The 16,711-nt window shown below is 55.5% G+C and overlaps 2 protein-coding genes across 2 annotated transcripts; both read right to left on the bottom strand.

Moving 5' to 3' along the window:
• Positions 1 to 795: 795 nt before the first annotated feature.
• NECHADRAFT_75737 (uncharacterized protein) lies at positions 796 to 3,121 on the bottom strand (the record flags this gene model as incomplete). The annotated part of the gene is made up of 5 exons (XM_003053972.1): positions 796 to 814; positions 884 to 946; positions 1,128 to 2,267; positions 2,350 to 2,619; positions 3,105 to 3,121. The coding sequence occupies 5 exons, from the start codon at positions 3,119 to 3,121 to the stop codon at positions 796 to 798; spliced, it is 1,509 nt and encodes a 502-aa protein (XP_003054018.1).
• A 2,087-nt stretch (positions 3,122 to 5,208) lies between these two features.
• On the bottom strand, positions 5,209 to 7,263 carry NECHADRAFT_31700 (uncharacterized protein; the record flags this gene model as incomplete). Its single annotated transcript, XM_003053971.1, has 3 exons — positions 5,209 to 5,677; positions 5,782 to 6,780; positions 6,887 to 7,263. The coding sequence occupies 3 exons, from the start codon at positions 7,261 to 7,263 to the stop codon at positions 5,209 to 5,211; spliced, it is 1,845 nt and encodes a 614-aa protein (XP_003054017.1).
• Positions 7,264 to 16,711: the final 9,448 nt, after the last annotated feature.

The following is a 16,711-nucleotide window of genomic DNA, read 5'->3' as shown; positions in this document are numbered from 1 at the left end:
ATTGGTCCTGGAACCGATAGGGCGTTCAGCCTTACGGTGGCGGAGTCCGAGGGGGTTCCCCTCTCGAGACAGTAAGACGGTGATTCTAAATCGTGCTGATCCTTCCAAGGCTGCTATTGCTACTAGTAAACAAAAAGAAAACAAGCAAAAAGCCAACCTGGGCGAACTATACCATAGCGCCAGCCTCAGGCCATAGCCAGCCCCAGGCAGAGTGAGCGGGGATCTCTTCTTTCGGATCATGCCTGTCCGAGATGGATATCGCTGACCACAGAATTGGCATCGCCCGACAAGGGACCATGACATTCGAGAACACGTCCGTCCCATGTCATGTCGTGTGTGCCCGAGAGGGGCCATATCTCTTTCACTTGGCAGCCCGTCATCAGCCTCGTTGGGCGGGTCATCATGTTGTCCCAGCATGTCCTCTTTCTTTCTTCTTTCTGCCTGGTTGAGATCGCAATTCTCAGACACCATGTCTGACAGGTATGATCGGCCGGGGGACCCTAGTGCTGATGTCAAAAAGACCAAGACGGGCCATTATTGAAACTTGTCGGATGCTGCTTCTGCCTCGCAATCTTATTTCCCAATGCCGTCTGGCGTATCCTCTCTTCCCATCTCCAGGAACCATCCGATCCTCCCGTCTTTTTGCCTCTGATGATCCCTCCGAGTATGCATACCCTTCTATACCCCCCGAACCTCCCGGCTCTGCTTGTCTGTCCCCCTCCTCTATGACACCTCATGCATGGACTGGCCTGCCTTGCACACACGCACGTTTTTTCACGACACGCCCTGTAAGCCCTAACTGTCTGCCTCCCGCCTGTGTGAGAATGCACATACCCCACTGCGCATTCGCCCACTCTCTCAGTGGCCGGCTCGCTACTCATACCTTCTTTTGAAAAGGTGGTGCAAGGATCGAGGGCGGAATCTTCCTTGTTGGACAGAGGAGAAGCTATCGTGTGTGTGTAGACATCCAGTCTGTCCCCGGTTCCGCAGCCGAGCTCGGGGCCCGGTGGGTCCCCGGCCATCCTCTCGGCCACGGAGCCTGGTATCGGACATTTGGGACTTCGGGTCGGCGACCTCGCGGGGGTAGTTTGCTGCCACCTGCAGTAGAATCACACTTGGCTTCTCACAAGTTTCCGCTTCGCGTAGCTGCTGCACCGGGCGGCATCCGGATACCCATGCTCTGGCTGGCGCCCAGCCCTACCGGCCTCTTCACCACATCATCCACCCTCGCCCTCTGCAGCGAGAACGCCGGTGTCACCCATCCCCCGCAAGAGCACCGGAATCCCTTCCAGTCGTACCGACCCACGCCTGCACCGCACTTGGCGTTGGGGCATAGCAGTCGTCCGTTGAGCTCACCCTTCTCCAGCACGCTTCGCATCCAGCTCAGCGGCTCGACAAAGAAGTGCTGGCAGGGAGTCGCAGGCGAGCTCTTGTCAGGCTGACGGTGATCGATGATGAAGGGGGCTGTGACCAGGGTGCGACGACACTTCTTACATCGTAGACTGATCCCCGATTCGTCACGAGGCTGGGCTTCCTCGTCCTCGAAACGGAGCCTTGAAGGTGCCTGACCCACGGCAAGGTTCTCCTCCACCTCACGCTTGTAAGCCCATCGCTGGTAGACTGGGTGAGCCTCGACGTCATCGGGACATCCCATCTCCCACCAAAGGGCGAGTTGATCCATGAATCCAGGGTTGGGTTCGGCCATGGGACGGGTACGCCGAACAAAGGTGAGAGCGGCGTGGACCGCCTCCTGGGCCGTCTCTTTTCGCGGCCGATTCGCATCAGACTGGATGGCGTGGGTCGGGTCCGAAATGGCCGTGAGCGTGATATTGGGGTCGAATCGGTTCGGATAGCGCCAGAGCAAGTAAGCAATAACCGCAGAGACCGACCTCGACTTTCCTGCAGCGCAATGAACAAAGACGCCTCCCTTCTCCTTCTTGCCATTCTTGCCGTCAATATTCAGATCCTCAACTCCATTCTCTAACGAGACACCCCCATGGTCTGCATCCTCCCCCTTGACTCCATCCTCGCTTCGGCTCGCCCTCAGCCCTTCCTCGATGAATCTGACAGCCTTGGGGAGCTCTATCAGCAGGTCAGCGTCATCCACATCGTCAATGTCGATGACGAGGTGACGAAAGTCCTTTCCGTAGTCGATCCAGGGTTCGTCTTTGAAGTTCTTGAGTGCCGACGGGTTGAACGGGACAAGCGACAGGACGTGCGTGATGCGACGGTCGGTCAACGAGTCGGAACGGCGCAGAGCCCAGAGACTATGCAGCGTGAGCATAACCGAGTCACGCATGAAGCGTCACATGGGGCTTATTCGAGACGAGAGGGTATCAGTTTACTCACCCACCAACAAACAACTCGTCCTGTCCGTCGATGCGACTCAACGCCATCTGTGCGATGCTCCGCTTGAGGAGCTCTAGTTCTCCGGCTTCAAACTGATGCCCGAGGTCCTCCCACTGCTGCAGACGCGAGTCTTCCTTTTCGTCTTTCTGCGCTGCCAGGTCGCTGACTGCGTAGTGGTCGCCTCGGTTGGTCGTTTCGTCCGCCAGGATGCAGGTTGAATTGGGTCGTGATTCGGGGTTGCCGTGGCGTGTAGAGTAGTCGCAAGTTAGTCTATGCGTGAAAGGTATCGTCTATCGCAGGAATATATCGTGCTCGAAGAAAGAACCAGCAATATATCAACAAAATCAACAGTCATCAGCAAAGTTCAATGTGTAGATCTCGGTGTGATTCACAACCGTGACAACTTTTTCCACCATTGCCCCTCCTTCACGCGCCACAGCCGCATTTACCCCGCCATCCGATCTACCTAGCCACAGTTTGAAATTCCCATTCACTAGCCACACAAAAAAAACCCCAAAAGGACCCTTTTTTCATCCAATGTCTCAGTTAATCACCAAGCCACGCCCGACGCCAAATCTTAGCAAACCTCGAAGAACCCTGCGACGTTTTGTTTTCCCTCGTCACGCTGCTAGCCCAAACAGGGAATGCACTTCGTAACATGTCCATCTCCTCTCCCACGCTATTGGATTTTTAAACTCAAAAAAAGGCCTCCAGCCTCACTGCCAGGACCCTTGTCCCTGACCCCCAAGCCTTACAGGGCGATCTTCATCATCTTGCTGACCACGTGACCCGGACCCTGCTCCGTCTCCGCCAAGAATCACTGTTGGATCCTCCCGTATTCTCACCGAATTAAATACAGAGCTTCGTAAAAGGGGAGAAAAAGCGACAATTATCCATGAGCAACAAGAGTGCATTAGCTTCAGGCTCAGCTTCTTTTTGCCCAAGCTGAAGAGAATGAAAAAACTCAACATGAGAAATGACGACTGCACACCCTCTTTTTTGCCAAGGGACACGAATTTCCCAAAGAGGCAGCTGGTGTCTTCAACTCGCAGCTTGGATGTATCCGTAATTCCGCTCAGGACCCCATCATGAAGTTGACTGCTTGTTTAAACAGCCTTGCCAAGCGACCGTTGAATTTCTACCTCATCTAGGCTGAAACCATGGGTGCATGCATCGCAGATTAACCACGAGGCCTTATCATGGATGGAAATTGCCATCCTCAACAATTAGACCCTGCAACGCCTCTCTGCACAACCCCCATCTGCCTTGGGAGCCCTGCGTTTCACCATGGATCGTTGCATCGCAAGGGTAACCGGGTACTTGGGACAGGACAGGACAGGACGGACGGGACGGGACACGGGCGGGAGGACGCGAGCTTGGTTTGCTTGACTTTGCTTTCACATCTTTTATTCTTGTTCATCGACTGCTACATTGTATGGATCGCTTCACACTCACTACCTTGCTAAATCTTCTCTTCTGCTCTGCTCTGCTGCTGTGTATTGATTGCCCAGGAACCCAAACATGAAATCAAAGTGCCATCCGTCCCAATGCCGTTTCCGTTTCCGTGTCCGTTGCCATGATAGAACCTTTTTGTGCCGTTACCCATGAGATGATGCATGCGACATCAGCATCAAGCTGTGTCAGCTAATATGTATACGAAGTAAAGCCCATTTCCTCCTCTTTGAGGGTTAAGTTGCACATGAGCGACAACCCCAAATAATAAACTGTAGTGTAAACCCAGATCATGTCAATAACGCCCGGTGGTTCCTTTCGTCATAACCTTCTTTCGTGTAGCTGGCTCCGGCAGTCGTCAAGGTTGCTCAACCGTGCCCAGGCTGCCAGCAAGGATCTTCAGCCCAGTCAGCAAGTAGCGCCTCCACCAACGCATGGCCAGAGGCCACCGTCTCGCCATCTGCCATCCACAGTGGTGCTGTTCCATCGCCAAAACTCATCTTGCCAGACATAGCTGAGGCTGTCAGACCGGGCGAACCTTTCGCCATTCGAGACTCAGCCCAAAGACGCCATGTGGTCGTGATGCAGATGTCTCCGCTAGGAACGCCTAGCTATCAAGCCAAGGTTGAGTCGAGGAGTCGTCCAAATGCCGCATTGCTTTACTTGTCGGTGCGAAAGGGCGGTCCATGATCCACGGCAGCATCATTTCTTGTCCCTCCCTCTCGAAAGCACTGCCACAATGGTCGGTCGGTTCAGCCCTCCACTGACCCCAGCAGTTGGGTACGGTCAAGCACGCCCTGTGCACGTTCGTTGCGCGCGGAATACCCCGATTCGACTCGGGAGATCAGCGCCCGTCGCCTAGCCGCTCGCTGATTCGTCTTGGGGTCTGCGGCATCTGCATCCTGCGACAGTCCGTCAAGGCGAAACAGTTTCTTCTCCACAATTTGTCGTTTAACTCGTTCGCTAAGCATGGGATGCTTGGGTGGCCGCGCATCCCGTGGATGAAGGGAGAGTTGTGCAACTGTGATGTGCTGTGCTGTGCGCACGTCTTGTCTTGACTTGTCGTCGTCCCAAACCTTTTCAAGACGCCGTCTGGGTTGAATGATTGTCGATCCGTTTCATCGGTCTTTAAGTCGTCGGCCGCGTTTTGGCCCGTCTCGTCTCGTTTGGCTGTCCAAGCTCCCTGTGCTGTGCTGTTTTATGACCCACTGACATCTCCTAGCGGCGACGGCTCGTTTTGTACCCCGCCTTCATCAGCCCCATCCTCCACTCATCTTGAATTTCCAACATACCACCCCAGAATCGTCGTCATCTGGCGGCCGACCTCTCATTCAACTCCAGTGCCCCTTTGTCGTGTGCGCGGCCGAACCTGGGTTGTGGTTGATCGTTCCATTTTGTATCCAATATTTACCGGGGGGTTGGGTCCTCGTCCATCATACAGGCGTTCTCAAGCATGTTGGTCCACTTGCCGCTCGTGCCTGCGTGGCTGTGCTTGAGATGCTGTCTGAAGTGGTCCGCACGGTAAAACTTCTTAGACGAGTTGCACTCCCTAAACTTGTGCACCTCTTGCAGGTGCTTGATCCGCTCGTCCCAATCCTGGTCTGTGGCGTGTCGAGGCGCATTACCACCACTGAGCACTCCTGTGCCAGGCCCGCGTCCAGACCGCGGGAATTCATCGCCGCAGTAGCCACAGGTGTCAGCTTCTCCAGGCCGGTTGGTCGAGTCGTGGAAGGCCCGGTCATATCCAGACAGCGCAGAGCATGACCATGAATGGCGACGCACATGGAGCGAGTTTTGGTGGCGCTCGGCCTCGTTCTTGTTCTTGAAGCGGTTTCCGCAAAAGCTGCACTCATATTGCTTCTCAGCTTCGTGGGCGCTAGTTTTTTTTGTCAGCATCGTGTTCCACATACAATCGTGTAAAACCATCATCTGACACAACTTCACGTAAGATGGCTGATGTCGTAATTAAATCTGACTTACTTGAGTTCCTCGAGCGTCTCGAATCGCTTTGGCTTCTTGGGGCAGCACTCGCACATGAAGAAACCTTGCATCTTGGATCCGCCAGGCTTTTGTACTTCAGTGATCTTGCGCGTGCTGGCTCCCGAGACGGTCCTAGAGTGGACCGAGCCGCGACCCGAGATGGAAGTCCGAGGGCTGGGGTTGAGGGAAACAGGCGCCGTGTAAGGCGAGTTGCACGAGGTGGGGGAAATGCCACCAGGTGACAATCCCACGGGTGAGCGTCGACCATAGGAATTGGCAGTAGTGATGCTCGTTGTGGGGATGGACATTGTCGAGATGTACGAGTTGGATCGAGATGTCGACACAGAGGGCATGGTAGCTCCTCGAGCCAGAGTAGCAAGGCGTGTAGGGGAGCCACGAGAGCTCAGGTCACGTCGACGCGAGAAATCGGCCGTCATGGCGAGGAGGTGGTCGTTGGGGTCGTTCGGACTGGCTGCCCTCCGTTTCTGGCCACCCGGCATGTAGGCATCATCAATGTGAAGTCTCTTGAGCGATTGCCCATCTTCCATCTCCATATCTTCTCCATTGAAATCGTAGCTCGACTGTGTTGACGTAGCATCATCACTGTTGTTCCTCTTGGTTCGTGTTCGAGGGGAGCGATCGATATCAGAGCTATCGTTAGGTGACCGATCTCCGTAGTGGAAGGGGGTGCTTCGTGGGGAGATGGCAGTGTGAATTGGCGTCTCAGTCAGCCTTGCTGGGGAGCCCAGGATGTTGCGGGTGTGAATGGGGAGCTGGACGGGCAGGCTGAGCGCTGGAGGGAATCGACCCTCTGCTGAAGGCCTTCGGGAGAAGGGCTCGGCGGATGAGGCACTGAGAAATGATCTAGGCGGTGACCGTTCGGAGAGGCTGACTGGGCCAAGCTTCTTCTTAAGGGTGTCACCGTAAACATCGGCAGGGGATCGGAATTGAAAGTGGTCGTGGAGGCGACCGAAGCTTGTAGGAATAGACTCGCGAGACCTGTTTACGTCGGTGTTAGTTGACATGCCTAATTGATGAGTCGACACCAGAATTCTTGGGAGCCCATTGGCAGGGCTAGCCGCTGGTGGCATCGCAAATCCCATACCTGTCGGTTGATGAGTAACTGGCATAACCCTCGTCTCGTTCGCTGAGGTCCCTTCGCTGGTAGTTGGGGTGTTCATCATGATATGAGGAGGTCATGCTTCCGTAACCACTGGCAAAGGAACCATGTGTAGTATACTCGCGCTTGATACCCATCTCTTCGGGAGGAGCAGGTTGATCAGCTCCTGGGAAATATCGAGGAGGAGGCAAAGGAGGAGGAACGTCGCTTGGGGTCTGGATTCCTGGTATTGACATGGCAGGACTCCGACCAAAAGGCAATTCGTGATGACTCGCGTGTGATCTGAACCGGTCGCCTGGGGGAGGGGCAATGATGCTCGGGAGAGGCGGCGCGGCGTCTCTATATTGTGGTGGGAAGGCCATGGTGTTGACCTTGGCGGTTGACCTGTCGAGCTGAGGATGGAGCACGAGGCAAGACAATGGCAGCTGAAGTTCGGGGAGGCTTGAGCTAGGATGACGAAGGGCCGATCCCTAACGTGAACGACCCTTTTGTTCGGTACCCTATGAATTGTGTTTGCCAGCGGCCTCCTTTTTTTCTCGCCTGGCCTTTCCCGGCGACTCGTTGCGCAGGGTGAGACGGAGTGGTTCTGCAGTGGCGATGTTATGGACTCGGAGCAGCCGCTAGGTCCAAGACACCACAAGAGATCCAGCTGGGGGGCCGCGGGTGCCGTAAAAGAAGCGACGAATGACAGAGCGGCGCTGGGGGTGTTGCTCTGAAAGTGGCCTTGCCTGGCCTAGTAGGGGGAGTATGAGTATGGCGGATGGAGAGGGAGAGAGGCGAAAGGAGAGGCGAGAAAGTAAGGTAGATGAAATAGAAGGGGGAGGGAAGGGAATGAAACGAATAAGAGAAGAAAAAAAGAGTTTTGAAGAGCGGGATGTGGTGTTGAAGAATGGAAAGGTGGGAGAAGGTCGGGCGGCGGTTAAGATTGTTGACGTTGCTGTTCCTGGAGCTGGCAGGCGCTCTCTTGACTGGCACCCATGTACCTAGGTGTAGGTGTACTAGGTGTGCGATACGCCTGGCAAGAGCAAAAGGGAAACAGGTCCACGACTAGCCCGCTCCAGAGAGGGTATAGGTAAGGTAGCCTCACCACGAGGAGAATGTGGCGGAATTAGGCGTGACGACAACAGCGGGGAGGCGGACGCAAGCATGTACGCACACGCCTAGAGTTGGCGGACTGGGCAATGTAGTTTTTTGTTTTTTTCTTTTTCCCTCTGTTTTTCTTTTCAATTCAAATTCCTCGGGAATAGAATGAAATACAAGAAGCTGAAGGGACAAAAAAAGCTGAATGAGAACAAGCACAAGAAGAAAAGGAAAAAAAGATGTGGGAGATGTCCCCAAGAAGAGGTGCAATGGGGGGCGTGTGGACGGGCGTGAGCCCAACAATAGAAAGAGTGAAAAGTTGCGAGGTGCCCTTTTACTTGTCCATCCTCCCAAGGGTCACCTCTAGATGCAGTTTGCACATCCGTGCCTTGTAGCATCAGTGCGTGCCTACCTGCGCATCTAGGGGGCGTGTATGGTCCATGGCATGGCATCCATCCAGGCAAAAGGATCCCATCCAAGGGTAAGGTGCCGCGCAGGGCAGCGCATTGGATGTGTTACAACTGTCAGTTGGGCCTGTCAGTCTGTCGTTATCCCGTCCATGTCTCTGAAATGCCCGCCGACGGAGCACCCAAGCACTATATGCGTGCGCCGCAGTTGGCTACAGACAGAGTTCCATCATGGGTCCGTCCTGTACTGTACTGTAGCCAACGCCCGCTTGTCTGTAAAGATCGTGATGTGGGAGAGATCCATGTGCTCGCTCTCGTTCACAGTCATCCTCGGACTTGATGACTTGATCTCCATTCATTGTTCAACCCCCCTGACCTCGCTCGCACTCGTTGCTTACATTAGAGCACCTACATACACATCCATCCATAGCACTGGAGCTCCAGGCTGAGATGCAGAATCTACCTACCCAAGGGGGTGTGCCTTTGAATCTGGCTTGCGTTCCGCCTTTGAGCATGCCCGCGGCCCACCACCTGAACCAACCCCCCGCCCCAGGCTGCCTGAGCCTGAGGAGCCCTGTGAACTGCCCGCCTTACGGGCTCTTGAGCCCTGTCTCTTGGGTGGGCATCTCCCAGCCGGGGGGCAGGGCCCTATAGCCCTGTGCCCTGGAGGGCTGCACTTGGGGGAGGGGAGTGCGAGAGGGTGTGTGCGGGATAGCTTCGCGGGGGAGGGGTGGGTAGTCTGTAGGGCCGACAATTGTGGGCGTGGTCTCTCCAGAGGTACAAGTCCTCTGCTCTGGATCAAGTACCAGAGAGCAAGCCCTCGTCAGCCTCTGTCAGCCCTTGCTCACCTTCTACTCCGACCGAATCGGCACTGCGCAGCGAGCACCCTTTTCGGATCGCCGTTGGCGCAACGCAACCTTCATGTCTGTCAGTCCCCATTGCGTTGGGCGGGCGGGTAATTTTTTCCACATTTTTTTGGCCTTTTTCTGTCTGTCTGTCTGTTTCTATTTTCCTGGATCTTAATGTTGGTGACAAGGCCGAGGGTACGAGGGGTTGCATGAGAGATGCTGCATCTTGCTGCTCTCGATACAACCAACGCCCGACAACAAGCTTCTTCCCTGATCCTGGATGGATGCTTTTGGTCGCTTCCATCCTCCTTCTTTTCACCTGCAAACCTCACTGGCCCTCATGCGTGTTCCGTCCGCCTCCCGCTGCTATTCCTGGTTTTGCCCAGCAGCCCACTGACCTTGACTCCATCGGCAGGGCGGATCCTGTAAGGCTCCGGGGAAGAGCCTTGGATGAAGCCCTACGGCCCATCCATGATAGTACCTAGGTCCATTGCTGTAGTGTGCAGTGCATGTATGCAACACGGGAGTTGGTGATGCCCGCTACCGCTACCCACCCATGTTTGCCTGCCCGATGCCTCGTGGCTTTCAGAAACTGAACTGTCAAGTTCGCCTTGCTTTCGACCCGCTTCCATTCTTGGCCCAAGTCGGCAACTTTTTGAATGCCGCCTTCGTCATGCCCCTCGTAGCCGTGGCCGTGGCCGTAGCCTGACTCTCCTCCTCCCTTCCCTTACCCACGGCGCCACAAGTCAAATCAAAGGGATGGGGGAGTTCTGGAGCCCGAACCCAGTTCACCCTCTGACCCTCCAGGTTCATCGGGCACCTCGGGCAACAGGCAACGGCGCTGACAAAAGAAACCTTGCCTTGCCCTTGGCGAATGGAATGGAATTCAGCTCCCAACGCCTCTCGCCATGCCAAGAAGCTTTGGCTTCTCAACTCAGCCTGCTTCGACGCCTGGTCAGAGACACGCAAAGAAGAGGCTCAGCGGCCAGCATTTCGCGCACCATTCCTTGTCCAACGGCAATTGCCATCCCATCATCATCATCATCATCATCATCATCATCATGACTGACCTACACTACACTACGAAACTCGGCGCTTCTGGAGATGATGTTCCTGGGTTTCACCCCACAACTCCTGCGACCTGCCAAACATAGAATAGAGAGGTACATAGTAGGGCAGAGCAGGCTTGACTAGTATTGGATGTCGCTGTTTCGGTTTCACTGGGCATCATCCCACGCCAAGTTGACTATGCGTCTCTTGCATTTGTCACCACCGCACAAAACAGACTCGGACCGTATTCACGCATTCGAATGCAGAAGGCGTCGTGTCGCGTCCGTAGGGTTATGAAGGAACCCCGCGTGCCGATGGGGATGGATGGGAGATCTACCAGGATCTCCAGGGATACAAGGCGGGACCCCCTGGATCGTATCTCTGATGAGGGATCGCCTGACGACATGCGACAAGTCAAAGTGAGGTGAGGTTGCAAGAGAGGATGCGAGGATTCCAAAAGGTTCTATTTCTTCTGGTTGGTAGGCTTACGGGCGGGTTCAGAAATCCTGCCTCTCTAGCCAAGGAACACTAGGCTGTTCACCTTGATCCTTCGAGATATCTTGACTCCTCTCACCGATTTTATTAGAGAGATGAGTTGACCTCCCAAGAGCCTCCATCCAATATCCGGTTGTGCCGGATGTAGGATGCAAGAATCCGGCCATTTAACCGGCTCGGTGCCGGAGATAGAGTGCAAATTCGGCTGCCTAGAGTCCGGTCGGACCAATTCTAACCCAAGCGTCATTCTCCCGCTTGAACCAACCCAACACCGAACGGCAAAGAGGACATCTCCCACCGCTCCATCCATCCCCCACTGGCCTTCTCGCCTGGTGTTAGTCGTTATGGCCTGATCCCTGCACCCGGCCGGCTCGGGGCTAACGAGCGGAAAGCGCATCGACACTTGTGACACTCAAAGATGAACCGACTTCGGCTTGGTTCCTCCTGATCTTGGTCATGACTACGAGGGCAAAACCAGTCCGTCGGGTGCAGCAGAGACCCGAAGAGGCAGGCGGTTATGGTAGCCCTTCAAGGCTGGGCCAACGGTCTGTCACTGCTGCAGCATGGCGGCTCTTTCGACTCAGCTGAGGTGGTGTTGAGGATGGAGCCATGTCCTTCAATCTGCGGCGCTGGTCCGATTCCTCGAGGGAGGACATCGTCATGGCAGACGAATTGTCTGAATGCCAGTTGTGGGTTCTGGACCAGTTCCCGCGCGTTGGTGTTCCTAGTGCTGGGTCCGGTTCGTCTGTACTCGAAAATGACGCTATCCCTAGACTTGGGTCAGTCGCGCGCAGGCGAATCGCATTCGATGGATTGTAAAGAGGGTTCGAAACATGTGGATCAGAATGACCATGCTGCATAAGTTGTCAGATTCTTGCTTGGAATCTCGTATGTCCAGGTCAAGCCGAGTCGTGACTTACAGAGTGCAAGTGTTTCTTTGTTTAGCACGGGATTAGGAGATGATGACCAAGCCAACATCACGATCAACGGCATACGGCAAACTCCGCTGGGCGCCTCCTTAACTGAACCCACCAGCTAAGCCCTATCGCTCACCATTCCACCCAAGCGCCGTGTTAGCAACGCCAGCTCCGCAGGGGGTCTCTGCGCTGAGTCGTGTCTTGGCCAAGCCCAGCTGGAGACAGTCCCGTCCTAGTGACCTCGGGAGGTGGGGAGCCCCGAGTACCGCGTCACCTTATACGCGGGTGCGCCACATCCCTCCTACCCTCCCACTGGACACGCGCCACACCCACCACGGGGCCTCGGGCCTCGGGGTCTCAGCGCAGAGATGGCGCGAAATTGGCTCTCAGCCCTACCATCCATCCAATGCAGCGCAGGCGGGACGGACCCCTTCTTTTGAGTGTTAGGGCTGGCGTTGGTGCGCCGACTGGTTGGTCCAGGCCGGTAGCCACACGTGCGGCGGCGTGATTTTTCTCTCGGGGGAGGCGGCGCCGCTGGAGAAGCCGATAACACGGCATGCAGGTGTGGTTTCTGGGAACGACCCGACGGCATCACGAGCACAGAAGGGGAAGTTGTCCGACATTGATAGATGAAGCTGAAGCAAGGGCATTCAAGATTGCCTGACAACACTTGGCTTTACCGGGGCATGGAGAAACGCTCGGATCTTGGCCCAACCCGGATCCGGTGGTGATCGTCTCCGGGGACCAGCATGCCAATGCCAAGTGCTCCAAGCCCCCTCCCAAGAGCTGGACTCGAGCACAAGACACAGGAAATGAATGACCTCCGAGGAGTGTTGGCGGAGTCGAACAACCCTCCAAGTGCCTCCATCCATCGCGGAATAAGATGACGAGCCATGGTGTAAGTTCAACGACTCCCGGCAATTTGGAAGACCGGGACCCCGAAGGAGGGGGGTGTCGCGACGGCACGCAAGCGCAAGGCTGCTGCGCCACACCTGCTCTTTTGGCTTTTGGTGTGCGCTCAGGGCAGCCGGGATAAGCACTCGGCAGTTCGTACCTGCTTCTGCTTCTTTGATGCTTCCACGGAATCATCCATCCAAGAATCTCACTACTGACTGGTGATGATGACCTCTTGTCTGCCAAACATTACAAACCATTGCTATTTTGGTTCTCAAGGGATACTTCAGCGTCGTCAGCATGCTCAGCCATTTCCCTTGACGCGGCCAATTGCCCCCTTCCCCGACTCCCATCCACATCCCGAGCGAGTACGTCAACACCTCCCTCGAGATATTTCCCCTCGCTGAACCAGCATCTCACGCCCAGAGTTGGCCGACGGGTGGCTACTAACCTCCAGGACCCCACGGACTCGAGTACGAATCCAGTAGGCACTTCGCCGTTTGGTGCCCGCTGGTGATGGATCTGGCCGTAGCCACAGGCTCAGGCTCAGGCTTGACTTGACACTGACGCGCGGGCGCCAGAGAAACTCAACCGCCAGATTCGGAGCTTCGTCGAGAATCCACTGCCCAAGACCTCATGCGTACGACAGTTGCGCGATTCCAACAACATGAGTGGCCGCCAAGGGTGGGGTGGCTGTTGGCCATGCTGGTTGATGACTCGGTTTTAACAAGCAGCGACAGGCCAAGGTTTCTTGGATTGTCGGTCTCGGTCTCAACAAACCCATCCCATAAAGTGCTTTTTGATAAAAAGACGGAGAATGCCGGACGTCGTGACATGATTCAATCTTGTTTGTCTCACTGGAGACCCCCCCCCCGTGCTACTGCTACCGTTACTTTGGCCAACGTCTTTGAACCCTTTGAAACTGCGCCGTTGCTGCTCTAGCATGATCGGGACATGGCAGACAGGTGGAGCCACTGAAGCGTGGGAGAGAATGGAATCAGTCAATCAAACACACCCTCATCCTTCAGCCCTGTGCTCTGCCGGCCGCTGGTCAACTGAGGCCCTGCCCTGCGGTGTGAGCTGCCGTCCAAGGTCACCTTGCAGAGTCGTTTCGAATACAAGGCTCGACACTTTCGCACGTATCAGAATCAAGTCGGCGATCCTGCATCCCAGCAAGATTGACCCACGCAGCTCTCGTGTCGGCGGACTCTAGCCAACTGCCGAGCTGTGGCTTAATGCGAGGCGTCAGCACCTTGGTTCAACGCTGGTACTTGGCATTTCTGATGCGCAAGGTAGCACCGAGAGGCCAAACCAAGTTTCAAAAAGATGCGCGGGACTGGATCAATCAGGTTGTCGTGTGCGGCCGCCCTATCCACTCGAAACACCCGCCAACGCTGCAACCGTCGAGGCCTGAGCTACGATGCACGGCACATTGCACTCTCATTGAGCATCCCTGAAACCTGATGACGACTGGCGAGGCGCAGCAACACCTTATTTCTCTAACCGGCTCTCCGTGTCGATCTCCCATAGCACTACGGCCCTGTGCCAGGGATGGGATGCTTGTGAGGCGAGACCAAAAGAGGGTTTGACAGATGCAAGATCCCAATCCTTCGAGAGCCCCCCGGACGAGAACCCTTTTTGCATTTCGACAAATGTCTCTAATATCCGAACATCTCTCAAAAGATCCAATAGTACTCATGCTAGCTGGCTCGGCGCATTCAGTCGCCCAGTTTCACCTCTCCGTCGTGGGCCCCCGAGATCCGGGATTGTTGACATCTCATCCAGGCCTCACTGGCAATCAGGTTCGGTCTGATTTCCTAGAACGGCGAGTGGCATTAGTTCTCTGTCCTGGCCCATACAGCCGGTTCCCTGATGGATAGTAGACGGGATATTGACTCCTTTGAGCCAAGTCTAGTGGCAATCATGGAAATTGGGTGGTGGGGTTGCCGAGGTTCAGACACAGGCAGGGGCCCTGTCATTCCCAGGCCCTCAGAGGCTGAAGAGGCTCCCGGAGCCGCTGGGACTCTTGCAAACACGGGGACTGAGGAGCCGCTAGGTCTCCTGGAGGCCACCAAGGGGTCGTGATCTCAACTCCATGATGGTCTGTAAGCATCACGAGCAACCGAAGCGCTTCGGCCCCGTACAATGTACCTGGTCTGGAGCCTCGTTCGCCTCCCTGGAACACAGCCTTCTAGGGCTGCCCAATTCCAACCAGTCGGCACGCACCACGGGCTAGCAGTTGCGGGATACGGGAGAGGCGCGCCACCATCATCAGGAGGCACAGACAGACACAAGGGCGCGTGCATGTTCCAAGGCAAAAGCATGAAGCCCAGCGATATGGGATTGGATATGAGAGGACTCTTGGCAAACGCTGCTTGAAAAATCAGATCTCAGAGCTGCTCACAGAACGCAACGTCGTCCCGGATATTCCGTGGCAATGCAACGTCGAGTGGATCAGGAAAGCTTGACAGGTTGTGGCCGACGGCTGAAGGCCTAGAACGGCAATGATCATCGCTTAACCCCGTCTGCCACTGTCATTGTCGGCGTATTGTCTATGCAACCAACCTCGACTGCAAGTTGTTTCTATTCTGAACGAGTAGCCAACTCAACTTCCCTGGCAAGCTCTCGAATACGACTGCGAGATTGCGTGTTTCTTCCGTCAAGATCTGGCCCTCTGTTACCTCCGATGTCACTCAGCCACCAGATCGACAAGGCTTCAGGGGTAGCCATGGTCATACCACTGACATGCTTCTCCCTAGCGGGCAGCTCAACGACGCATTGTGTCCAGTCAACCCAGAATCAGGAACTGGTCATACGTAGGAGGCACGATGCGTTGGAGGAATGTCGACAACCACTATTGAGGGAAAAGTGGGCTTGGAGATTTGAAATGCTGTCGGTGACCAATCTTGGGCTGTAGACGGGATGTGGCCAAGCGTTGGCTGGTCCGGGCTCAACAAGCATTTCGAACCACGCGTCTGCGGACGCCCTAATCGATAGTCGTTGAAAGCCTGCTCAACTGGGCGCTGGGTCATCTGTTTACGACTGGACGCCTTGAGGGCAACTCGACGCCATCACGGGAGGTGGGCGGACACATGGAGCTTGCCGGAGCAGCTGAGACATCAAGAGAAGTCGACTTCGGGCTGGACCGTTCTGACTTGATCATGAGACTTGGGACATGCGCTGATTCAAGCTTACTGGATGGTTTACTATGCGCGGAAGCAAGCTTGGTCAACAGTGGCTGAGGCTCCAGGTTACGACTATGCTTCGCGGCCTACCAAGAGTTGGGCACGCCCCTAGGACTTGACCTATTTCGACTCGGTCTGAGATAATATCTTACCGCCATTTGTTTACAAGGCGCGACTACACATCTTGACTCGAGGCTCATGGAATCCACAACAGATCTGCAACTGGGTATCACCGCCCTACTTACCATCCGAAGAGTCTATCCGAGAGCGAGTCAATGCGACGGATATCACGGGGTTGCGAATCGAGATTGCCTCTGAGAAACATAAAGGCATATCCATGCCACCAGAGAGGCGATTTGCCAGTCAGTCGTCGTGGCCTGTGTGGCACAGTAAATGCGGAATAGCGGTACAGCCAAGCTCCCGCTATCGACTACTTTAGCAGACTTACGAGGGATTCACGCTGGGGAGCCTGTGCGTGATGCTTGGCTGGAGCGTACCGTACCGTACTCCGTACAGTAAGCGGACTTGTCCCTGCCCTGCCCTGTAGCCAGGTTGCAATAGGGAGACAGTGGATCGCAAGTGGAGAGAATACGGCCAAGGCCTGGGCCCCCTTTGGCATTCTTCCTGGGGCCCGTATCGAGGAGATTTCGGCGGGGGGCACTACAGCCCTATGTCTCGCGATAGACAAGATGCAAGATCCCCGTCGACAAAGACCTCTGATAAACTCCACAAGCCTCGGCAGCATCTCGCACCCCTGCGTTTGGTGGTGGGACAGGGCAGAGGCTCCAGCTGGAGCTGTAGGAGGCCTACGCAACCCTTGACAGCCGGCCGGGGACAGCAAGAAAGGTAATTGCCCAGGCCTTGTCCGGCAGTCTGGGCATGGCGCAAGGCCTCCCGCCAAGAGCCCCCTTTTGACGGAAAGAGATGGACAAGG

The sequence above is a fragment of the Fusarium vanettenii genome, assembly GCF_000151355.1.
Source record: "Fusarium vanettenii 77-13-4 chromosome 1 genomic scaffold NECHAsca_1_chr1_3_0, whole genome shotgun sequence".
NCBI lineage: Eukaryota > Fungi > Ascomycota > Sordariomycetes > Hypocreales > Nectriaceae > Fusarium > Fusarium vanettenii.
The sequence above is the reverse complement of the archived record's forward strand: the minus strand, read 5'-3'. Positions and strand labels throughout refer to the sequence as shown.